The 23935-nt window shown below is 46.0% G+C and overlaps 1 protein-coding gene across 4 annotated transcripts in view; it reads left to right on the forward strand.

Annotated features, from left to right (window-relative positions):
- The window catches only part of ASTN2 (astrotactin 2), a 990319-nt gene that overhangs the window by 330363 nt on the left and 636021 nt on the right, over positions 1–23935 (forward strand). For all 4 annotated transcript variants that reach the window (XM_053566512.1, XM_053566522.1, XM_053566529.1 and 1 more), the window contains one exon: positions 2255–2362. In XM_053566512.1, the coding sequence (XP_053422487.1) occupies positions 2255–2362 (108 nt within the window). The remainder of the gene's footprint in view (positions 1–2254; positions 2363–23935) is intronic.

Here is a 23935-nt window from a genome sequence, read left to right on the forward strand (position 1 = left end):
GGAAGGTGGGACAGGAGAGCAGGGATTAATCTTTGCATTTTATGGAGCAGTAAACTTAGAGACGGTATAATGGGTGCTTAGAAATTTAAGCTTGGGCATCAGTGACACCTGCTTTCACAGTCTAGCTTCACTCACTGCAGCAAATCATTTTTCTTTTCTGAACCTCATTGCCTCACCTGTAAAGTGGGCATAATCACTCCTCCCTCCAAGGACACTCTGAATTTGAAATATAAGCAAAGCTGAGAACTAAGTACTTGGCACCTTGACACTCAAGGGCAATCTGCTTTCCTGAGATTTGTTCTTTCATTGTTCCAAGCGATTTGTGTACAAAAGAGCCTAAATTTGAGGTGGAAAGACCAGATAAGATTTAAATCTTAAGTCTCCAAGACATCATTGTTTGACTTTTAGGCAAGTATCTTCGCCTAAGCATGTCTTTGTGTCTTCACTTTATTATCTAGTTTGTTAATTACACCTGTCTTATGAGTATATCATGATGAGGATTGTCTGCAATAATGGATACAAATCTTCTTGGTATATGGTAGATTGCTCAACAATATTGCTAGAATGAATGAAGTGTAATAACCATATTGCAGAAGTGTTTGCGAGTGGAATTTCTGTGTACTGAATGCCATTTAAAATACTCTACCTGAGGAAATTACATAGTAAATCCTTTTGTGAATTGAATAACATTTTCTTCCAATGTGTGTTTTTCTTTTCCTCAGTTGGAATTTTTGAATAGGTAATAGGTTTACCGGTGCTTGATTGAAAAGATACAAAGGGTTTGTCTGGAAAAGTCACCTCCCTCTGTCTTCACCCTTCAGCCACTTAATTCTCCATCCAGCACAACCACTTTGACTGAATTCTCCAGTCTGCTTCTAGAGGCAAGCTATTAACGTAGACGTCTGAAGCCCCAACACTGCAGTTTTCAAAACTAAAGCCCCTCTTCTCTCCTGCCCACACACTGGCTCCCAGCACACTCAGAAGCTCTCTCCTAGCTATTTCCTGTCTAGGGTAAAGAGTTTACCAATCATTATCATCTGTCTTTTTTGTTATCCTATCCTTTAAAAAAAATTAAAGAATGAGAAAAGAAAAACATAAAAATTATCACATTCCTCTCTTCAGAATTAACAACTATTAGTATTTTGACTTGATTCCTCTTTGCCTTTTTTCTCCATCCTTTCTGCACAAGTGACTGCGCACAGCACATGCACGCCTTGCGCTGGTCCCTACGCTGCTCTCTGAAACCCCACCGTACCCCTGTCCCCCTCCCAGCCTCACTGCGCGCAGTCTCTACCCACTCTCCTTCCACATGGCACTACTGAGCCTGTGGGCTGCACTCTCTGCCTGGAACCCCTTTTAAGACCTGGGTCCCACTGGAATGTCCTTCCTGGTACGCTCTCTCTTTCTGGAACCTTCCATGACACCCAGAGTTCATTCCTGACCCTCAGTTTTGTACTCAGCCTCTTCTTCCCAGGCAGCTCTCGGCTTGACTCTGACTCCCGCCCCAGCCCTGCAGGTGCTCAAGCTGTCACCTCTCCCCGGAACTCCTTTTTCTGCTCTGAAGCCTCATCCATCCTTCCAGCCCTAACTTAAATTTTCACCCCTCCATAAAACCTTCCGAGGTCCTGGGTGTCGAAATGAATTGCTTCCCCCATATTCCTAGCGTCTCACCGACTGGTAAGCAGAAGCCATGAATTAGCTTTAAGGCTCCTTAGGATTCCATTTGTCTACCACCCTCGCTGATGCCCAGCGAGCACTGCGTAGGGCACGTCCGCGCGTCCCCACCAACCGGCTCTGGGGAGCAGCAAGCCCTTGACTGAACCATGTGTAAAACTAAGTTGCCTGGAGTGTTTTCACAGAGGTGGGCACAGAGGTGGGCTCATCACCCAAAGCCACGATAGCTATCAATTATAGTTCCCACCGTGGACCAGGAATTTTACATATCCTGTCTCCTTTAATCTTCAAAGCAACCTTGTAAGGTTAGTGGTTCTCATCCCTCCTTTCTAAAGAAAGCCCCGGGTTCAGAAAGGTATGGAGTGTCCTCGAGGTCCCACAGCCCGGAAGGTCCCCAGCTGTGTTCGTAGCCGAGCCCGCCTCAGGGCAAAGCCCGCGCTCCCTCCATTAATTACGCTGACCCCACGGCCACTTGGGCTTAGCAGTCTGGGGACAGGGTTGCTGATCTCCGGGCCGTGGAGGGATTGAACAGGCTTTTGGAGGCCGGCGAGACTGACCAACGGGTTATGCTTCCTCACAGGGGGCATCAGCTTTGGCAGAGCCAAGGGGACGTCGGGCTCAGAGGCAGACGACGAGACGCAGCTGACCTTCTACACGGAGCAGTACCGAAGTCGCCGCCGCAGCAAAGGTAGCGGCGCCTCCGCAGGGTCCAGAGCCAGAGTCGGGAGGAGGGAAGCCTGGACTCGGATTTGTGCTCAGTGACAAATCCTCAGTCTTCTCCATCTGGTTAACACTGAGCGTGGCCTCGACTTCCCTGTCCAGACTAGTGACCTCTTTCCTTGCTTCATTCTTTATTTACTTTCTGTCCTATATCATCACTCCAAAAATTGGGGGAATTTTTTTTTTTTTTTAGGATATGCAGTTTTTCAGAATTCAGAGCAGGACATTAAATAGCTAATCAGATCGAAAGGAAAATGGGAATAAGGAAAATTATTCAAACTCAGAGAAGACGGATACAATGTAATCCATCTGTTATGTAGCTCTTAGGAGAAACTAGAAAGTTAAATCAGAGATTCCCAGCTGCCCAAGTGTAAAGGGAAACATACTCAGAAATAACACCACAGAGTCCGAGGGGTGGAAATAAGCATTTGCTCAGGAAATTCTATTTATCTGACATCAAAACTATAGATTTCTCCAATGCTCCAGTTGGTCCCTGTAAACAAGAGACCACAGGACCACTAGATCAGGGGTCCTCAAACTGTGGTCTGCCGGCCACATGAGGTGGTGTGATTGTATTTGTTCCCGTTTTGGTTTTTTACTTCAAAATAAGATATGTGCAGTGTGCATAGGAATTTATTCATAGGCTTTTGTTTTTTTTTTAAACTATAGTCCGACCCTCCAATGGTCTGAGGGACAGTGAACTGGCCCCCTGTTTAAAAAGTTTGAGGATGCCTGTTCTAGATAATGTCTTTAACAAATAAAAATCAGTTTGATGCATAATTATTTCACCTGTCAAAAACTCAGTGTAAGGTGAGATCAAAATACGGAAACTAGACTCCATAAAGGGCTAAACCTCATGGCCAGGATGCATAGTTCTGTGATGATTCAATGCTCTGTGAAGCGAAAACAGAGCATAGTTCAGGCGATCACCTGCCAATGTAATTCCTCATTCCTGAGTGTTCCGTACGGATGGGAAAGCAGCCGCTGGGAGGGTGGGTTAGGGTTCAGGTTCATGCCAGTGACCAGGAGCTGACCCATGGGCTTTGACCACTCTCTGAAAAGAAGGTCAGGTGGCCAAATGTCAGGTCATGTGATGGGATGTGTGGCCCTCCCCCCTCTGCAGAGAAGTGGGCTGAGGAGGGACCTAGGTGGGGAGAGGGGGAATCTTTCTCACAAACCCTCCTGCATGTGTCCTACCCAGGCTTGATGGCAACGGCAGGAGCTCAGGTTACCGAGCTTCTCTGAGCTCCTTTTGCTCTTAGGCAAGTTAGTTACCTTCCCTGTGCCACAATTTTCTCATCTGGGGGCTGGATCTTGGGGATAAACTGCCTTGTAGGGCTGGAGATGAATTTTGATTAAGTAACATAGAAAATTTATTGTGGTTCCGGGTGTATCCTGAAGGTGAAATAAGGCTGACATTAATGCCAGTTCAGTTCCCCTTGTTTCCATGTCTCCCGGCCTCTGCGACTTGCCCTGACAGAGCCCCACGTGGGAGGAGTGCTTCCACCGGTTCGCCACCCAGATGGGCCAGCAGCCTCTGTGGCAGTTGGGTTAATGCGGTCTGTCTCTTCCTCTTCCGCACCTCTCCACTTTCTCCATGTGATTTTAGCCACAAGGCCCACAAGTAGTACTTAGCTTTCTGGAATCTTCAGCACTGTAGATTTAGAAGTTGGTGACTGACAAATCTTGGCCTGTCTTCTCTCTCCCCAAATCCAGCAGCCAGAATTAGGCCTGTGGAAGTTGGCGAGCCCCCTTAGCCGGACTGGGTTATTTACAGCTAATTGGAAAAATATCCATCACTGAGCTCATCTCCGATAAATTGGAGTTGGACTCAAAAAAAGAAAAGCAAAATGAACCACAGGACTTGTGATAAACAATTTGGCTCAGTGTCTCTGTGCATTCCAGAAGGCCGGGCGTGTCTTCAGGAAGGAGAGGACGTCAGGGCTATGACACGCTGGCCCTTTGCTTCTCTGGCCCTACATCCCGCTGAGTGCCACACCCACTTACTTTGCCTTTCCCCATCCCTCCACTGATGGCACCTCGCTCGCCCTTCACCTCTGGTTTCCATCACTTCTTTCCTTGCCTCCCAGTCTCTTGAGTCGTGTGTTTTAATTTCTGTTTCCTTTCTGCTCTTCTCCTCCTCCTCTCATTCCCTCACTTTGTCATCACTGCTTCCTTCTCTTCGTTCCTGCTTTTTCTTTGGTTCTCCATTTGTCTTTTTCTTCTCATCTCTCTCCTTAGTTTCTCATCATCTTCCCCTTTCCCTACCATTCTCTGCTTTACTCCACGACTCTCTCCTAATAAATCCGTCCTTCTTTCTTTTCTTCCTTCTCTTCTTCCTTTCAAACATATCACAGATATTTGTTCGGGCCCTACTATCTTTCCGCCTCTCCTAGAAAGGGTGAGGAGGAGAGGCGGAGCTGAGATGCTGAGGGAGGGCCCGGAGCTGGTATGTGTGTTGGGTTAGGAGACACTAACTTGCTATGCAGTTGTGGTCACATCTCACCTCTCATCCCGGCCTCTGTTTTCTTGTCTGAAACACAGGAGAGTGGGAGTGTCAGCTTGTCATATTTGACCTCTGAGGTCCCTTCTCCCTTGGGCATCCATGGGACGGTCTGTGTATTTATGAGAATCCCTGTCCTTGGAGCTCCCGTTGCATCCTAATTATTTCTCTTGCACCCAATGCCTGCCCCCTTCTCTGTTTCTCTTTTATAGGGCAGGGTCTGACTACGACATTAGAATGGCTCTGCTATCCCCTTCAGCTGTGCCATTGGCTTTCTTCTGCCCTGGGTCCCTTAGGCCTGCCTGGACCCCCATCATCCCTGCTCCTCTTTAGCAAATGCTGTGAGTCAGCAGCTCCCTGTGGTCTGCCTAGGGGCGTGCAAGCCAGCCTAGCAGTGAGTCTGAAGCAATGACAAAGTGCAAAGGGTGGGGAAAAAAGAGAAAAAATAATAGGAAAGACAGTCCCTGTGCTAGTCCAGAGCAGTCACCTCATAGCATTTTGGGATCCGTGTTAATTCACTATGCCTCCTTCCAAAAAATAGGATTCCATCCAATAAATAGGATTTGAGGTGCGTTTCCTAAATCTAGGGACGTATGGGCTTGGATGAAGGCATTCAACTGCCATCATCTTTGAAGTACTCAGAAGGAAGTTGAGTCTCTGTGGTCATCTGAGAGTGAGAGGGATAGTGGCTTCCAGTCCCAGCTCTGCTACCGCTTTTCCCTGTGACCCTGTGTAAGTCACTCTGGTCTCTGAGTCTGACTCGTGCAATCTGTAAGGAGAGCATTAAGAGGGATACCAGAGAGAGCAACTCAGTCAGCACCAGATAGGTTTCTCCTGGGGCCCCTACACTGAGTCACATGGCATTGGGGAAACTGTTGGAATACTTCAGAAAACAAAGCATCACATGGCCAGTTATTGAAGTGAGCATTTCAGATTATCCCAGCTGTAGGAGGAAAAAGACAGGGAGGAACAGCTAATCACGGGAGGCTTCCTGGAGGAGGAGGCTGGAAAGTGATCAGGGCTTCAGACACGGCTCTGTCTGTTCTGATCTGCATGACATGAACCAGCAGCCTCAGTATTCCCATCTTTAAAGTGGAGCCAGAGCACCTCCTTTACAGAGTCATTGTCAGGATTCAGTGAGATAAAGAGCATCTCCCTCATAACTGCCCTAAAAACGTTCTCCCTCCTCTGCCGCTACCATCCTACATCCAGCTGCCTGAACCTTTGCTTAACAACTGATGAAAGTCCCTTCCCAGTGGTCTTGCTTGGTGTGTTTCAACCGTTCTCAACTTGCAGCTAGAGGGATCTTTTAAAAAAGTGTAGATGGGACACATACCACAGTTTATTCATTTGTGGAGTTGAAGAACAATCTCTTTAGTAAAATATCTCAACAATGGAAAAATAAAACATCCCATGTACTCAGTACTAATTTGAAACTAGTAGATGAACAACTACAGGCCCATAGAAGAGGAAAAAGAGAATTAAATTTAAGAAGAGGGGAAGGGGAAGAAGAAGAGGGGAAGCTCACTTAACAGGTACAATGTAGGTGTATATGGCACACCTCCTGGGTGAAAGACTCAAATACAACTTGAATTTTTCCTCACATAGGCAAACAATGTAACCTAACTGTATATAGCCTTCTGTTAATCCAAAATACAAAAAGTAATGCGAATGGGGATCACACTTCTGCTCCATTTAGAAGCTCTCCTTGCTTTCCTTTTGCATCCAGGATGGAATGTGAAATCCTCACTGCACCTGCAATCTCCAAAGTGCTCTTGTCCTGATGTCTCCCCAGGGCTCTGTCTGCTCCTGACACCCAGACCTCTCCCCAGCACTCCCACCTCTGTCCTGCCAGAACCATCACAGAATTTTCCTCCTGGAAACTCTCTCCTGCCCTCTGACTCACCCACCCCCACTCACCCGATGTCTCTGCTTAAATGGCACGTTGTCTGCAAAGCCATCCCATGTCTGAGCTGCTTTCTCAGCCTTATTTCTGTAGCAAATTCTGTGATCTTGCCCCTTTTCAGACTTGATGGCTACTATCATTTTACACTTACTGAAACGTTCCCTGGGTACTGTTTGTGTCCTCCGCTGAACTGGAAACCTCACAAGGAGAGACACCTTGTCATTTGTGTGCAGCTTTCTATCCCCAGCACCAACCACAGGGATGGGGCCATAGTAGGCACTGGCTTAGTTTTTTTCTTTTTTTAAATCAGGATCCAAGAAAAGACTTTTATTTTAGGTTTTTTTTTTTGGAGACAGAGTTTCACTATGTTGCCCATGGTAGTGTGCCGTGGCCTCACAGCTCACAGCAACCTCAAACTCCTAGGCTCAAGCGATTCTCCTGCCTCAGGCTCCCAAGTAGCTGGGACTACAGGTGCCTGCCACAACACGCAGATAAAAAAACTATTTTAAAATATAGATTTGGGGTTGGGGAAAGGAAAACAACATTAACACATGTCAACATCATGGGGAAAAAAGGCTAAGGTATAAAGTCTTGTTTGAAGTAGCAGAAGATCAGACGTACATTTTGCATAAGTTTAAGCCCACTAGCAGAAATCAGCAGAACCTGCATAGAATCCCCGGTCCTCTGGTTAAATCAGCATAGTATCCCAGAGTTTAAACATGTACCTGTGGATGTCTCAGTATTTTTGAATGAATGAATGAAAGAAAGAACGCGGCACACATCTGGATTATTTTAAGTGTTCATATTGGATGCTGGTCTTTTCTGCCTTCTGTTTTCTCTCACTCCATCCTCACTTACAGGAAAAGGGGCTACTGTCCTCTTTCCCTGTCCTTCCTGCTTCTGCAGAGCTGGGGCCTTGGCCTCCCCCTTTTTCTACCTCAGAGAAGGACTTGCTCAGCAGTGGCGGGTGGGCCAGAGCATCCATGGTGAAAATGCCACTCTGCCTAGAATGGAGTTTTCAACTTTTCTTTGAATGCAGTTGGGGTGTGCTCCATCAAGTGGGGGTGGTGGGCAGGTGACAAGGCCTAGAGGACACCCCTGGGCTGATGGGGGAAGGGTGTAGAGAAGGAGAGAGGGAAAGTGCAGCAGATTTTTGCACGTGGATCGCTCCCAGCGTATTCCATGAGGGAAATAGAACTGGTGTTAGATTCAGCCAGACCCAGCTGTGAGTCCCCTCCTTGTGGCCCTGGGTGGGTTTTTAACCTCTGGCTGCTTCATTATTATAAAATGGAGCTGTTAACCCCTACCTCACAGAGCGAGCAAATCTAGAGACAGAGGGTTCTGGGACTCACTCAAAGATGCTCAGAAAATATTTGTTCTTTATTTCCATACTCTCTTTCCCTTTAAAACATTCTGAGCTCCAGACTAAATCAAGCTAAGATCCCATTTTTGGCAACAGGATACATTATTAAAGAGATTTACAGTACGATCTGAGAGCAGGTGTTGGCTTCTCTGAGCCTTAGGTTCTCTGTAAGGGGAACGGGACTGGTTTGGCAGAGCGTCTGGTGCGGCAGGAAGGACTTCATCCCCAAGCAGAGAACTATAGTCAGTGTGGTGAGTGCAGGGAGAGGGGGAAACACACAAAAGGGTGGGGAGACCAAGACATGTGTATCTAGGCATATTTCCTATTTAAGACATCAGCAACCTTTCTCTGTATATGGTCAAATACTACACATTTTCAACTTTGCTGACCATGTCCATGGAACTATTCAACTCTGTTATTGCACAGTACACAGATGAAAGAAAATAACTGTATTCAAGTAAACTTTATTTTCAAAAACAGGTGCCAATTCAGATTTCATTAGTAGATATCAGCTCACTAACCCCTGCCTTAAACCATCTATGCCATACAGATAACTCTCACCTGTATTCCTTGTCCAGGATGCATGCGTGGAACTTCACAATGCCACGTGAAATGAACATGACCTCATATTGTGTAGGATCATGCTGCCTAAAAGATTCTGTTTGTCAAGCAAAGAGTTCTATGTTCAAGTAAATAACCAACTAGTATAATGCTTGTTTCAGGGTGGCCAATTCTGATGGTATTATGCAGAATTAACTAATGAAGTAGCTGATGTGCTAGCTCACCACTGGGCAGGATTTCACCTTACTAATGAGATGGTGCTCCATTCAGCACACGAGAGTCGGGAGATGTGTGCCTATGTCCAGACACCCCCCCGCCACATTAGCTAGCTTAGCGATGCTTGGCAAGCCTGTGCCCTCTTAGCCTCTCAGTTTTCCCATCTGTCATATGAGGATATTCATGTCTCATGTCATCAAGTCTGATGCTCATTCCAATTTAACCTGTATGTGTAAGGTCAACGACCTCAGTAAACATGATGCTGTGCAGTGTGTGAGAGGGGGTCGGGGCAGGAGTCTGCAGCTCACGCAGGGAAGCAATGCTGATCAGGCTAGAGCACAGTGGAGAGTCCAGATGAGAAGTGCAGGTGATATGGCCAGCTCCAGGCACAATAGCTGCTGGGTTATTTCAGTAGCTCAAGCATGAATCACCGAGCCCTACTCTGTGCTGGTGGCTGTGTGTCTCTGACAAACCTCTCTTCCTCTCTGGACCTCACTCATTTCAACAACTGGTTGCTGAGCCCATTCTAGACATCCAGCACTAATTCTAATTCCCTTGCAGATTAGTTCTCTTGCAGAGGGGACCAGAGCATGAATATCACCAGTTTTGCTTGTTTTTGTTTGTTTGTTTGTTTTGGTTGCTTGTTTAATTTGGAAGTTCTTAAGCTGGGATTTTTCTGTAGTGATAAGAACTATGGAATTATAAGCCAAACTGTATGCTAATGGGATATAGATGTGTGTCTCTCTCTCTCGTTCTCTTGTTCTCTCTTTCTGTCACATATGCACACAGTTTGATCCTGTTTCAGAGGAAAAGGAGAGGTAAGGGAAAGTTCAGGCCTTATCTGCAGAGGAGGGCTCTGGGGACTGAGGGTAAGAGGCTGTTCTGAAACACAAGCTGAGATGCCAGGAAACAGAATGTAGTAGAATAAAAGCGAAGTTGCTGCAGAAGGAGATATGCCAGGTTGTGAGGGCAGAGGGTATGTGGTACCCTGAGGGGAGGGATGGAGGTGAGATCCTAGAATCGAGTAGACCCCAAATCTCTGGCTGAAGGAATAGTGAGAGGTGAAACTGGAGAGAGAGACGAGCATCCCACCTTGACCACTGATTACGGGCCCTATCTCATCCTTTATTCATCACATCTCATGAGACCACAGGTCTCTTCCGTCCTACAGATCATCCATCCAGCCTTCCATTCCATACACATTTTCTCTGAGGTTAAAAATGTACAGTGCAATGACAATGCAAAAGGGACAAAAAGTTAACAGTAGGTGGATCTGGGTAAAAGATCTATGGGTGTTCTTTGTCCTCTTCTTAACCATTGTAACGTTTACGTAAATTTGGAATTATTTCTGGACAAATATGCTCAGAAATCAGTAGTGGCTCTAGGTAAGCATAAGCTTTGGAAACAATAGACATGGATTCAGATCTTTGCTCTGGCCTTCCCTAGCTTTGCAGCCAAGGGCAAGACCATCTTGGAACTCAGACGTCTCCCTTAGACTTGTATGGATTATGTCAGATAATCCAAGCAAAGGGAACACGTATCTGCACGCACCTGCCACGTGACCTGTTACGTGTCTGCCAACTGAGTGCAGCAAAGCTGTGGCTGAGCCAGACCCAGCTCCATGGCTGCTTTCCAGCGCACTGGCTCACAAAGCAGTCTTGCTTCTAGAAAGTATGAATTTCTGGTGAGAACATGAATTTGGTGGGCCTGGCCTCTTGGGGACATTGTGGTATGGCTTTTTCTTTCACCATCCTCTGTGTCTTGCCTAAATATAGCCTTGTTCATAGGCATATCTACCGGCTGCCCTCTGCCAGCCCGCAGGGCACACCTCCAGGCCCCGCTACGCAGAAGAGAGTAAACACTGAAGACAGATCGATCAGTATTTAATCAGCTGCTAAAGGCTTTGTCGCCAGAGCGACCTGGAAGAGGTGCTGGGGCTTTGGAGAAAGGTGATGGTGTCAGAGACACGGAACAAGTCGGGCTGTTCCTCCCCACCCAGCAGAGATTCCCAATGAGGACAAAGGGTTTGCTGGAGGCCACTTCGGTGAATGCATAAGCGCCTTCATGGGGTACGGTTGTCTGACTAGTGTAGGGCACAGGCATAGACATAGAGAAAGCAGAGGGGTTAGGACAAGGAGCAAAGCCAGAGAGCAAGTGCTGGGTGAGCCTCAGTTTTCTGTCTGGCAGCCAGCAAGGTGGATGTTGACACTGTTTAACTCTTCTCAGGGCTACCATCTGAGAGTCCATGATAGAAATGGTTGAAGGAAGGAAGCATGTTTGTTTTATGGAATTGTCTCTGTAAGGGCCTGTGCCCTTTGAATGCATCACATCTTATAATACCATGAAAAGGGATGATTGTTCTCTCCATTTCACAGATGAGGAAACTGAGACGTGAGAGAATTCACTTACCCGAGGCTGCCATGAGTTTAAAGGAGTTTGGATTTGAGTTTAAGCTATTTGGTGTTGAAATATGGTCCTGGCGTCATAGGGATGAATGGGATCAATTGTGCAAACTGTGTGGCACAAGGTCCATACTCAGTAAGAGGCAGGATGAGGATGCACATGTCTCTGTCAGGTGCAGGAGGCCCAATCAGACCCCTGAGAACTTTCTGCTATCAGTACTATAACCCTGGGGTAGAGAGAAAGGTATCCCTGGACAAGGAGTAGGGGTTCAAGCCCAGGGAAGTCAGTTCAGAATGGAGGGCAAAAGGCAGTGTCCATGGCACCAGCCCTCCCGGACTCCATCCCTAATGCAGGTCCAGTGTCTGGTCAGGCAGGAAAACGTACGACAAGGAGAAGTCCCAGGGCTGTGCTGGAGATGACCCACCCCATTTGGGAAAGCTAATTGTTCTCATCTCTTCCTATCTCTGCCAGGAATGGCCAAGAGCAGCTGGCTAGTTCGGGCTTGAATAGGAGGTGGGACAATCTGGCAATTCCCACTGGAAGGAATGATGAGTTCTAGAACCTGGATCAGGTCAGGGCTAACAGCAGGGCCAGAGTCTTCAACTGTGTGGTAGGAAGTGCTGTTGGTGCTAAGTAGTTCTCTGGCCTGAATGAACCTCAGAATCACTTTAAAAATACCAGCTGCAAGTTCCCAGCTCAGCCCCATTTCATGGGAATGTCTGGTGGAGGAATCTGATTATTGGTATCAAATCCTTTCTGGATTCTGATTTTCAGCCGGGGTTGAGGACCACTACTCTAAAGCCTCCTGGACAAGTTAGCTGAGCAAACATCTCTGTTCTCATTCTGGCTCTGGGCTCCTATCAATTATGTTCCCTCTGTTCTGAGCCAGAAGCTGGAATAGCAATTATAAGAGGAATCACAACTCACAGCAGTCATTGATTGCATGTTACTATTGAGCCAGGTCCATTGCATATTCACTGATCTTCCTGTACCATTGGTTGATGTTCTTGTCTCAATATTGAGAAGAATAAAACTGAAACTTGGCAGAGAAACTTCCTCAAGGTCATGGAACCAATATGCTGCATTGACTGAGGCTGGAACTGGGTTCCAGTTGGCTCTGAGACTGTTTGTTGTCACAGTACCCAATGACTGTCCCCTAAGAGAACTTGTCTGTTTTTCTTCTTTCTTCTTACCATAACTCCTTCCCTGATGGTTAGCTGTTTGTGATTTGCCAAAGGTGAATGCTCCAGAAGGTTCTGGTAGCTCACACAGCCTTTCCAGAAGGATTGTAGTCCCTCTCATGGAGGGAGAAACTGGGAGTTGGGATTCCTTTTATTGAAAGCACAGTAAAATGCAGAAACCTAGCTTTGATCTATGCCCGCATTTGCCCTTATTTAACTAGACATTAGAGAAGAGAAAATTACGGATTCAGAAACTGTCGTAGTCTTAAAAAGCATCTTTCTGATGTCTTTCTTTTCTATCTTCCCTGAAACCTCAGAGAAAATAGACATTGGCTTTTTATTTCTCTTAAAGGCCCCTCCCAGATTACCTCTACCCAAACCCACAGAAACGTCAGGCAGTCTTGGCAAGGGACCGTTCCTTGAATGCAGGGAGAAAGCCGGCCAAGTACAAAAACTCCCTCCCCAAGCCCATGATGCTCCCTGAAATAGTGCTTAAATTGTTCTCATCCCTCCTCCTCCTGCGAGATGCCAACCAGCTCAGCACCTGACAGCCCCACATGGAAGGGAGGGTGACGGCTGTCAGGAATCAAATAGGACACCAAAGGCGATAAAGCAAACATGTCGTTTTTAGTTGCTTACACTAGTGAGAAGGAATAATCAGTCTCTCTCGCTTTCTTGTTTTCATCTAGGCTCAGCAGCATTTTCCCCTTTTTCCTTGGAATGAGAGGTGGCTTCCCACCCCAAGCCAGAATACTCTGCCATTTCCTTCCTTCCTAATCCCGTGGGTTGGCCAGGATTCTCTTACCTATGCAAAATTCTTCTTTCCCAGACACAAAGGTCAAACCACAAAGTCATAAGCCACCTGCCATGGGTCCAGAGCTGTGAGAGGCAAGATGCTGGCGTATGTGATTTTATTTAGCCCCGACTCTTGATTTGGGTGATTTGGAGCAAGTTAGTATACCTTCCTGGGCCTCGATCTCCTCCTCTCAAAAATGGGCCTGCTGATCCCACCCGATGGGGGCTTCATGATGATCAGCAGTATCATTTGTTGTTAGAGTATAAGGTATGTGAAGGTGGATAGTGAGAAAAAGGCTGGGGTGGGGAGCGCACTCAGCCAGACTGGGAAAGGCTTTGGATGCCAAGTTCCTTCATTTACTCTTTCATTTAATCAATTCATGTTTACTTGATATCTAATTTTGTTGAAACACTGTGCTAAACAACGCAAATACAGTGGGGAACAGACCAGTAATGTGGATATCCTTATTAAGGTTATGGTGATGCCAAGGGGAAAATGGAAGGGAGAGAGTATTTCCTAAATAAACACATAAATGAATATACTGTTCCAACTCTGGGAAATGCCTCTGATGAAAAGAAAGGAAGAGCTAGTGTAATCAGGGGACTCATGAAATGCACCTTTGAAAAAAACCAGTATTACAGCTTATTCCTGAAGGATGACTGTAAGGTGCCCAACTGCTAACCAAAGACAGATGGTTGTAAGCAGGAGGGAGCTTGGACTTGCATCTCCATGGAGTGGGGAGTTCAGGGAGGGATGTAAAGAAGAGGAATCCATCATCTTTTGTTGTGGAGAGATCCCACTCTCCACAGTGGAGAAGAATTGAGAGGAGGAGAGATCGGAGGCAGGGATCTGGTTGGAAGGCTACTGAGGGAGGATGAGGATGCCCAGGGTGAGCCTGGACCACGATGGACACCAGGAATGTGTTAAAAATACAATCAGCAGCACCCAGTGACTGATGGGCCCCAAGAAGCTGAGCCACTGAACACGGCTGATGATGAGCATTGGTTTCTGGCATATGAGCTGGGGAGAATCACACAGCCCAGGAAGAGAGGAGAAGTAGAAGGGAAAGAAAGGGACAAGCTGAATTTCAGAGCTGCTGCCTTCGAGCCATCCAGATGGAGACATGTGCCAAGCAGATCTGAGCTCAGGGAGAGTTCTGGCTGGGAGGAGAGAGTGGCAGTCAGCACTGTGTGGTTGTGTTTGAGTTTTATGTTCTGAGTGACCAATTGCCACAAACTTAGCTCCAAACAACCTGAGTTTGTTATTTCACACATCTGTAGGCCAGAAGTCCCATCGTGGTGTAACTGGGTTCTCTGTTCATGGTCTGACAAGGCTGAAGTTGAGAGTTGTTTCAGCTGAGATGCACGATCCTCTCCTGGACTCATGAGGCTCAGAATTCATGTCCTTGCAGCTCTACATGTCTGAGGTCTGAGTGATGTGCCTGTTTTTCTGCTGGCTCCCAGCAGAGACACTCTCAGCTCCTGAAGGCCACCCTATAGCCCTGGCCACATGAGCCCCTTTGTAGGTTGTCCCAAACATGCTTCTTTAAGGCTGGCAGAAGACACCACACTTGGACTCTCTTCCATCAAGGCCTCTGTATCTTTACGGGGCTCTTTTGATTCAGCCAAACCTACCCCAAGATAAACTCCTTTTTTGATGAACTCAAAGCCAACTTTAGAGACCTTTAAGAGATCTGAAAAATCCTTTCACCTTTGTCAACATGATATAACCTAATCATGGCGTGAAATCCTGTCACAGTGTCACCCACACTCAGGAGAAGGGGAACACACAGAGGGTGTGCAGGGGGCGGGAAGCTTGGAGCCTATTTCAGAATTCTTCCTCCTACATGGTGGTAAATAAAGGCATGGGAGTAGGAAACTATTCTAGGAGAGGGTTTGGACTAGAAATTGAAGGGACTGAGGGTATGTTCCTCATCATGGATTCTGGGTTGAAAACGTCCCTTCCCTCAACATCTTGGGTGCAGTTAAACCAAGTCGTGCTCCGTGTGAAGAGAACAGATGCAGCCATCCAGGGACATTTGTCATGAGAACAGTTTAGAGGCTGCAGGACAAATGGATTCAGGAGAGACTTGTAAGTAACAATGCATCACACTCAACATGCATAACAATGTGTGGAACCCGAAGTCACCCAGTCAAACCCATTTTTTGTTTGCCTGGCAGAGGACCCTTCCTTCATGGCTCCCTTTGGGCAGATTTGCTAACCATCTGCTGTTGCTAATTGGAATAGACTTTTGAAAAAGTGGAGTCAATTCTGCCTCTGGGACCAAACTGCTGGGGAACCTTGGGCCAGTTCCTGTGGGCTTTCTATCTGTTAAATGTGGGAGGAGGGAGTGGTTAAGTGAATTACATCTGAGGCCTTTTAAGCTCTGAAATGCTACACTTTTATTCGTTTAATGCACATTGTGGATTCCAGGAGCACTGTGGTTCTCCGGAGTGTCAGGGGTTAATAAGACATGGCTCTATTCCTGATCTCCAGATAAATGAAAATCAAAACCACCCTAACCCCAGTGAGAGTCGCCCACTTCATAAACTCTCAAAGCTGCAGATACTGGTGTGAATGTGGTGAGAAGGGAACACTTTTATATTGCTGGTGGGACTGCAAACTAGTAAAACGTTTTTGAAAGGAAGTATGGAGAATCCTCAAAGAACTCAAATTAGACCTCTCATTTGATCCTGAAATCCCATTACTAGTCATCTACTCAGAAGAAAAAAAAATCCTTTTATCATAAGGACATTTGCACTAGACTATTTATTGCAGCTCAGTTTATAATTGCCAAAATGTGGAAACAACCTAAATGCCCACCAACCCAGGAATGGATGAACAAGCAGTGATGTATATGTATGGAATATTAGTCAACCATTAAAAACAATGGAGACTTTGCATCTTTTTTTTTCCTTTTTTTTTTTTGTTTGTTTGTTTGAAACTGAGTCTCACTTTGTTGCCCTTGGTAGAGTGCTGTGGCATCATAGCTCACAGCAACGTCAAACCCTTGGGCTCAAACGATTCTCTTGCCTCAGCCCCCTGAGTAGCTGGGACTACAGGTGCCACCACAATTCCAGGCTATTTTTACAGATGAGGTCTGGCTCTGGCTGAGGCTGGTCTTGAACCTGTAAGCTCAGGCTATCACCCACCTCGGTCTCCCAGAGTGCTGGGATTATAGGCGCGAGCCACCGCACCTGGCCTTGAGACTTAACATCTTTCCTATTAACCCTGATGGAGGTAGAACACATTCTTCTTTGTAAAGCATCACAAGAATGGAAAAGCAATAATCCAGTGTACTCAATTCTAATATGAAGGCAGCAGATGAGCTAATACAAGGGGTGGGGTAGGAGAAAGGGGGAGTGCAGAGAGGGGAGAAGGGAGGGGGATCGGGGACCACAGTATGTGGCACCCTCTTGGGGTAAGACACAATTATAAGAGGGACTTTACCTAACAAATGCAATCAGAGGAACCTAATTCCTTGTACCCTCAAGGAGTCCCCCCCCCCCAAAAAAAAGACATGGCTCCAGCCCATAAAACATTCCTTATGAAGTTTCTGTCTGTGGAAGAATTCAAGATCACTGACTCCGGAGCTCGACTCTCCACTCTTAGGGCATCCACAGAATTGAGGTATTTCCACTCTGTACGTGGCGGTGTGCTCATTATTTATGCCATTTTCTCACCAATGTAAAGGAAAATAGAAACATAAAAGCAAACAAAATCTTCTAGACCCTGGCTGGACACAGTGCCTCATACCTGTAATCTTAGCACTCTGAGAGCCCAAGGCAAGTGGATTACTTGAACTTGGGAGTTTGACACCCACCAGAGAAAGAGCAAGACCCTGTCTTTACCAAAAATAGAAAAAAACTCGCCAGACACGGTGGTGCACACCTGGAGTCCCAGTTACTCAGGAGGTTGAAGCAAGAGGGTTGCTTGAGCCCAAGAGTATGAGGTTGCTGTAAGAGTTGTCATCATGCCACGACACTCTACCCAGGCAACAGAATGAGACTCTATCTCTAAAAAAACAAACAACAAAAACTTCTAGACCCAAAGAACTTATTTCATTGTATCCTCATTTCTCTTTGCATGCACACTCTTTCCCACCACCCCGCTGTACCTGTAATCAACACACACATTTGTAGTCCTGTTTTTTTCTTACTTGACATGATGTTGTCTTTTTTCTATGATACTGTTCATTTTCATGAAGCTCTAAACTGTAAGATAGTCACTGTAGCATAACCTCTAATTTTGGAAAATTAGAACATGCCCAAATGTCCAACAGTAGGGCCTGCTGAGTAAATCAGGATGCGTCAACATTGTACAGCCACGTGAGTGCGAAGAATGATTTTTGTTTTTTAAGAAGGGCGGAATTTACAAACCACAGTGATTACTTTTGAGGAAAAACAGAACAATTTATTTAAAGAGAAATACATGAGTGAATCACAATGTGTCACGTATATATGAATTTATTGCCTTCTGTTTATTATTTATATACTACCTGTTCCCCTAAAAAGATTTGAAGTGGTGGATTAAAGACTCTCCAATGTGCAGTGTGTCATTTGTGGACTTTGGAGCCAAACACACCTCGTTAAGAGTCTTGGCAGTATCAACTTGGGGAGCTCACTCTGACCTCCCCTGGATTTCCTCAGCTGTGTAATGGCCATCTTGCCCTTTCTTCTTCTAAGAGTAGTTTTGAGGTTGAAATAAAATAATACAAGTACAGTGCCCTTAGCATGGCTCCTGGGAGGTAATAAGTGAAGGGTAATAATAGCATAAGATCCGACCACTTCACTTTACGCACAAGGAGCCCGTGTCTTCTTAGCCAGTCAGATGATGTCAGAGGTCGATTGTGTGGTTAGATTGATTTGAAATCATGAAAAATGTTGCTCACCTGCCTTTATTATTCATTCAAACCATTATGTATCTAGACTTGGGATCCCTGGAGGTGCTCATTTTTACCAAATGGGGGAAAACAGAAAATAAGGAAGAAAAAATAGAAACAAAAGTAAACATCCTGGTGGAAAGGATTCTGGACCATGATAATGACCTCTTTTTACTCCATCCTTGAGGTGTGAAAGGGCACTTTCTCCTTGTAACCTGGTTCCCAGCCCTGCATACATAGCAAACATGTTTAGGTATAAGTAACAGACATCTATGTTTTGGATCTGAATCCAGAGTTTGATTTAACAATTTTGATGGAGCCTGGGAATCTCTTTTATTATTATTTTGTATTATTGTTGTTGTTATTTTCTTTGTAAAGCTCTCCACATGAGCCATGGTTGAGAATCATTGCCTGAAGGAACTAAGGTAAGAATAGTTGTCTCTTGCCCTTGAGGCCTTTCCAAGCTGTAGAGGGCGCCCTGGCCAAACTGCAACAAAAAAGTAGCGGGGTACTGTGGCAGGTGCCTGTAGTCCCAGCTGCTGGTGAGGCTGAGGCAAGAGAATTGCCTAAGCCCAAGAGCTGGAGGTTGCTATGAGCTGTGACACCATGGCACTCTATCTAGGGCGACAAAGTGAGACTCTGTCTGGCTTAAAAAAAAAAAGAAAGAAAGAAAAGAAATAATGGAGAATATCAGAGAGGTCAAATTCTGCAGTCTCAGTTTCTCTGTATAACTCTGTAACATTCTCCTTGGCTGTATAATTAGGTGCTTCTAATTGCAAGTTACATTTTTCGGTTTTGTATTATTTGCATTTCATGAAAATGCACAGTAAAACAATGCTGAGTGAACCATGTCAGTGGCTTAGGGGGCCCAGAGTAGGTAAGGTCTTATAGAGCAGTGCTTCTCAACCTTCCTAACGCCCTTCCATACAGTTCCTGTGGGTTGCGACCCACAGATTGAGAACTGCTGCCTTAGAGAGACAGAAGGGCTGTGAATCAAGGATGATTTTCCAAAGGAGAAAAATTTGAAAACAGATGCCTAATGAAACAACTGTAAAGAACAGGAAATAATGATGTTTTATAAAAGACAGCTACTTTTCAGATTTGCTTTCCTCCCTCTGGACCTCAGTTTCCCCACATATAAAGTGGGGCTTATCAAGGTTTTTTTAGCACTGATTTTTCTACAGGATATTTTTCACTGGATACAAGATCTAGTGTGGGGAGAAACAATATTGTTTCTGTATCCAAATCTGGGGGTAGAGGTGCTCAGTTAGGAAGGAGGGTACAAATTTACTCTTTGTAGGCATCCAAAAGGCAGTGCTGGAGCTAACTTAGGATAGAACCTTGAAGGATTTGTATTTCATGTTAATATAACACATTGCTTATGCTGACAGTTCTGAGAGTCAGAGCTGTCGGCTGCTTCGGTAGTGGGTGAGCTCCCAGTCAGTGGAGGGATACAAGCAACATTTGGGCAATAATCAGGGGAGGGTGTTCCTGAAAGACATTAAACCTTAGCTGAAAAGACCAGGGAATTTTCCTTTAAGGTCCTTTCCAGTGCAGGACACCATGGCCTAGTTTTTAAGGGGTGTTGTTTATTTACTTTATAGCTTATTTAACTCTCACAACAATCTAGTGGGGTAGTGGGTCTCCACCTTGCAGATGATAAGGCCAAAATGCAGAGAGTTTAAGTCCCTTGCTCAACATTTCACCCAGACAGAAAGAAAGAAAAAAAAAAAACAAAAAACAGAGACCAGAGGTCTGGTCTGGTGACTCTAAAGCTTCCGTGTCTCTGTGCTATGCAGCCAGCCCACATCTCTGATTCCTCATCTTATGGCAGAGCCCACGCTGTCTCATATTGACTGAAACTGTCCCTTCCTTCCTGCCCAACCCCCTACACTCCCCCCAGCTGGTCCCCCACATGTATTTACGCTGGGCTGCCTGGTAACAAACGGCTCCTTACCATGCGGAGGGCGACAGCCGGGCGATTAGTGAAATTTGTTACCCATGCGTCCCTGAACAAAATTAAATTAAAAGTGCTGCTTTACTGTCAAGATAAGGGCCAAGCTGCTGAGATAATTTTTCACTCTCAAACACTCAATTACCCAGGGAGGTTATATCAGATATAATCAAAGAGGGGGTAAAAAAACGAAGAAGAAGAAAAAGGAAAAAAAATAGAGGCAGGACCTCCAGGAACAGATGTAAGAGTTATCTCTCTCTGGCCAGGGATGTTAAAGAGGCTGTTGCCATGGTGATGGGACTGGACCACATGAGGTAGGTAGGTGGGTGTGGTCTGTGACTACATCCCATCATAAAGGAGATGCTCTCTGTCCATCCCCAGTTCCCGGCAGTAGGCCAGATGGTGTCCTTTTTCACCCAAATCATTGCATCTGCTTTCTAAGTCTTCTACTTTTTCCCACTCTTATGCCCCTTCATTCCAATTTCCACTAAAACCAAGTGGCCTAGAGAGGACTCAGACAAATCTGAAAACATACTTTTTCACCTTTGGATGGCTTCTCCTTGTCATTATCACGAAGTCCAAATCCCTTAGCCACAGTCATCTATATTCCAGTGAGATGAAAGCACCCCTCCCTTCTTCTCTTCTTTTCTCTTCCTCCTTTCCATCCTTCCTTCTTTCATTCAACAGGAGGGATTTTGAGGGCCTACCCATGCCAGGCATTCTGCTGTGTCTCCCTCTGTTCACACAGTCTGCTCTGTCTGGAATCATCTCCTTCTGACTTCTTACCCTCCACTAAGCCATGTTGATCATCAGTACTCAGTTCGGATATGTCCTCCTCCTTCATGCTCGTGGTGATGGCACCAAGCTGGTCAGGTGCCCTTCCTCTGTGCCTGTGTGGCAGCATCCCCGCCTCCCCTGTGTCACAGCCCTCTCCCACACTCCTTATACTTGCCCATTTCATTGTGTGTCCCAACCACATGGTGAGACCTACAAGGGCAGAGACTGTGCTCTGCACCCAGGGTGTTGGGACCGGGTGTTCAGCATGAGTCTTGTGAGCTGAAATAATGGATGTAGATGGTGGACGGTCACTGGATGTAGATGGTGGATGGTCACTGGAGGTCTCTTCAGGAGACCAGAGGAGCCTCTCTTGTTAAAACAGATACATTTCCCATGCTATCTAATTTAACCCTTGAGATATGAGATCTTATCTTGACTTTATAGATGAGGAAACTGAGGCAGAGAGAGGGAAGCACCTTTCTGAGTCCCGGGATTAGTAAATGTCACAGAATGGAGACTGAAGTATGTATCTTGCTCCAAAGCCTACAAGCTTTTCCGTTGTAATCTGTGACACAACTCAGTGGGTAGAAGCCAGAGCAAAAAATGAGGTTACCTGACTTCTGTTCACATAGTCCTGCTAGAAAAAGGTGTATCCCAGGGATTCCTATCTGAAAGGTGGCCCATATTCCCAGCCTCCTTTAGTATCTGAGCCAGAAAGCAAGGGAGCCCAAGAAAAAGCCAGAAAGATAGTGTGTCCCTCTCTCCCCCACAACCTCTCGCCCATCTTTGCCAGGCTGCTGCTGCTGGATCCTTGGTTTTGGATTTATGAGCCTTCTTTGTGTTTCTCTTTCTTTCCATAAGAGAGGGCTTGACTCTTCCCTCTCTGAGCTAATTAAAAACTCCAGCCTGGGCTGCCAGTCTCGAATCACAGGCTGCTGGGCAGAGGCGCTGACACTGTGCTAAAAAATCATTGCCTGGGCCCCGGAGAGGATAAAGCATCCGTCAGAAGGGCTGGGCTTGTCCTGTCCTTTGCTCCTTCGGGATATTTGGGGACTGCTGCAAATGGACCGTGTCTACCCCTACTTACCCCAGAGGGGGGCTCCATTAGGAATGGGAGGGCAGGAATCGCCTGAGGCTGTGGAGTAGGTGTGGCCCAGGAGTCATCTTCTGAAAACATTTGTTAGATTGTGTCTCTCCTTCACGTACCTTCCATGGCTCCCTCTTGACCTTCACATAAATTCTTAACTTCTTAGCTGATATGGGGTGAGGTGTAGCATAGCATTTAAAACAATTGCCTTTGGAAATCTGCAGACCTGGGTATAGATCGAGGCTTTGCTATTAACATATTTACATTGGATATGTTATCTGACCTCTCTGTGTTTCATGATCTTCATGTATGAAATAAAAATGAAAGCTACATATTGGTAAGCTAGATATGCATGCACATGTGTGTATGTATGTACATACAGTCTGTATGCATGTGTGTGTAAAGATGGAATGGGGCATTTTATACATGGTCCTTAGCATAGTCCTTCACAGCAGCTGCTGCTGTGGCCCCCAGAGTGCCAGCACTCCCAGCCCCACCATCGCTTCTTCTATTGTTCTGACTGCTAATTCGGCCTTTTGTTAACATTGGCCAAACCCTCCTCTCTGGCCCTCAGTTCCATTCCAGCTTCTCCTTATCTCCAGAAACACATATACTCACCTGCTAGTGTATAGTGGGCTATTCAGTCTGCCTCCCATGCCTTGTTGAGCCAGCTCTGTCTACCAAAAGCTAAATCTCCTTCTAGGTTTGGTTGGAATAAATGTTATCACCTTTCTGAAACTCTCTCTGATTCCTTAGACCAGATGTCACAGGGGTAGCAAATTACCTATATCTCATTTATCACTGAGTCTTTACACTGTTCTAAAAATCATGGTGAGTCCCACATGCCTCTGTTACTGCCCCTCTGGAGGACAGGAGACTGGGGCAGTGGCTTGCTCAGTGCCTGGAATCATGTTTGATGGAGAAGATGTGCAACAAATGTTGCCAATTAGGATAAGAATCCAATAGCATCATTCCTTATATTGTTAAGGTCTCTTTTCCCCAGTAGATCAGAACGCTTTATTGCTCATTCATCCTTCTACACCCGGCAGGTGAGGGCCGGCATTAATAATGGCCATCGCCTGGGCTTGTGTGAATTGAGTGAACTGTTTGCCCTTCAGTGATGAGTGACTTCCCCACGCCGCAGAGCTAAGCAGTTCCATAGGCTAGAGTCCAATTCCTCTGACTTTCATTTTAGTCTTTAATCCACTAGGGCAGGCTTTGTTCCATTCTCAGCCTCACCTGGTGAAGTCTGGAAGGATCTCTCCAGTTTGGTATTACTCTTGCCTTCTTTGCTCTGCTGAGGAGTTGGGAACAGAAAGAAATTCCACTGTCTGCTCCCCCAGGCCCATCGCTGGACTTACCCATGAGCACCCCCCAGTGGCTGTAGACAATTTTTCACTCCTCTGCGAGGAGTGTCCATCCATTCATTCAGCAATCAGTCATGTACAGAGTGTGTATATTATTATATTCTTTATCCTGTGGCAGGTGCTGGGATGTGAAAGGAGGGTGACATTAAAACAGAGATTTACATCCCACTGTGATAAATAATAGGGGGCTTGTGGGTTGTGGTGGAAACACAGAAGAGGGTCTCTCAACCTGCCTGGTTTGCAGGTGGAAGAAGAAAGGAGGATTCCCTGAAAGAGATGAGATCTCAGGAGATAGGTGGAATAAACCAGACAATCCCCAAGAGTGGTGTAGAAAAAGTGGAAGGCACTCCGGGAGGCAGGAAGCTGAGCCAAGGAGCCGTGGGGAAGGCACAAGAGGCCAGGCGGGCCAGGACTGCATGCATACCGTCCTCAGAGCATCATCCTAAGCAGTCGCTAACTCCACACTTCTTTGCTGCTCTCTCCCCCTTTGTCTCATTTGGATTTTTGCTGCTCTGTGTTGTCTTTCCCTTTCTCACTTTTCTCAC

Source organism: Nycticebus coucang, chromosome 2, assembly GCF_027406575.1.
Source record: "Nycticebus coucang isolate mNycCou1 chromosome 2, mNycCou1.pri, whole genome shotgun sequence".
NCBI lineage: Eukaryota > Metazoa > Chordata > Mammalia > Primates > Lorisidae > Nycticebus > Nycticebus coucang.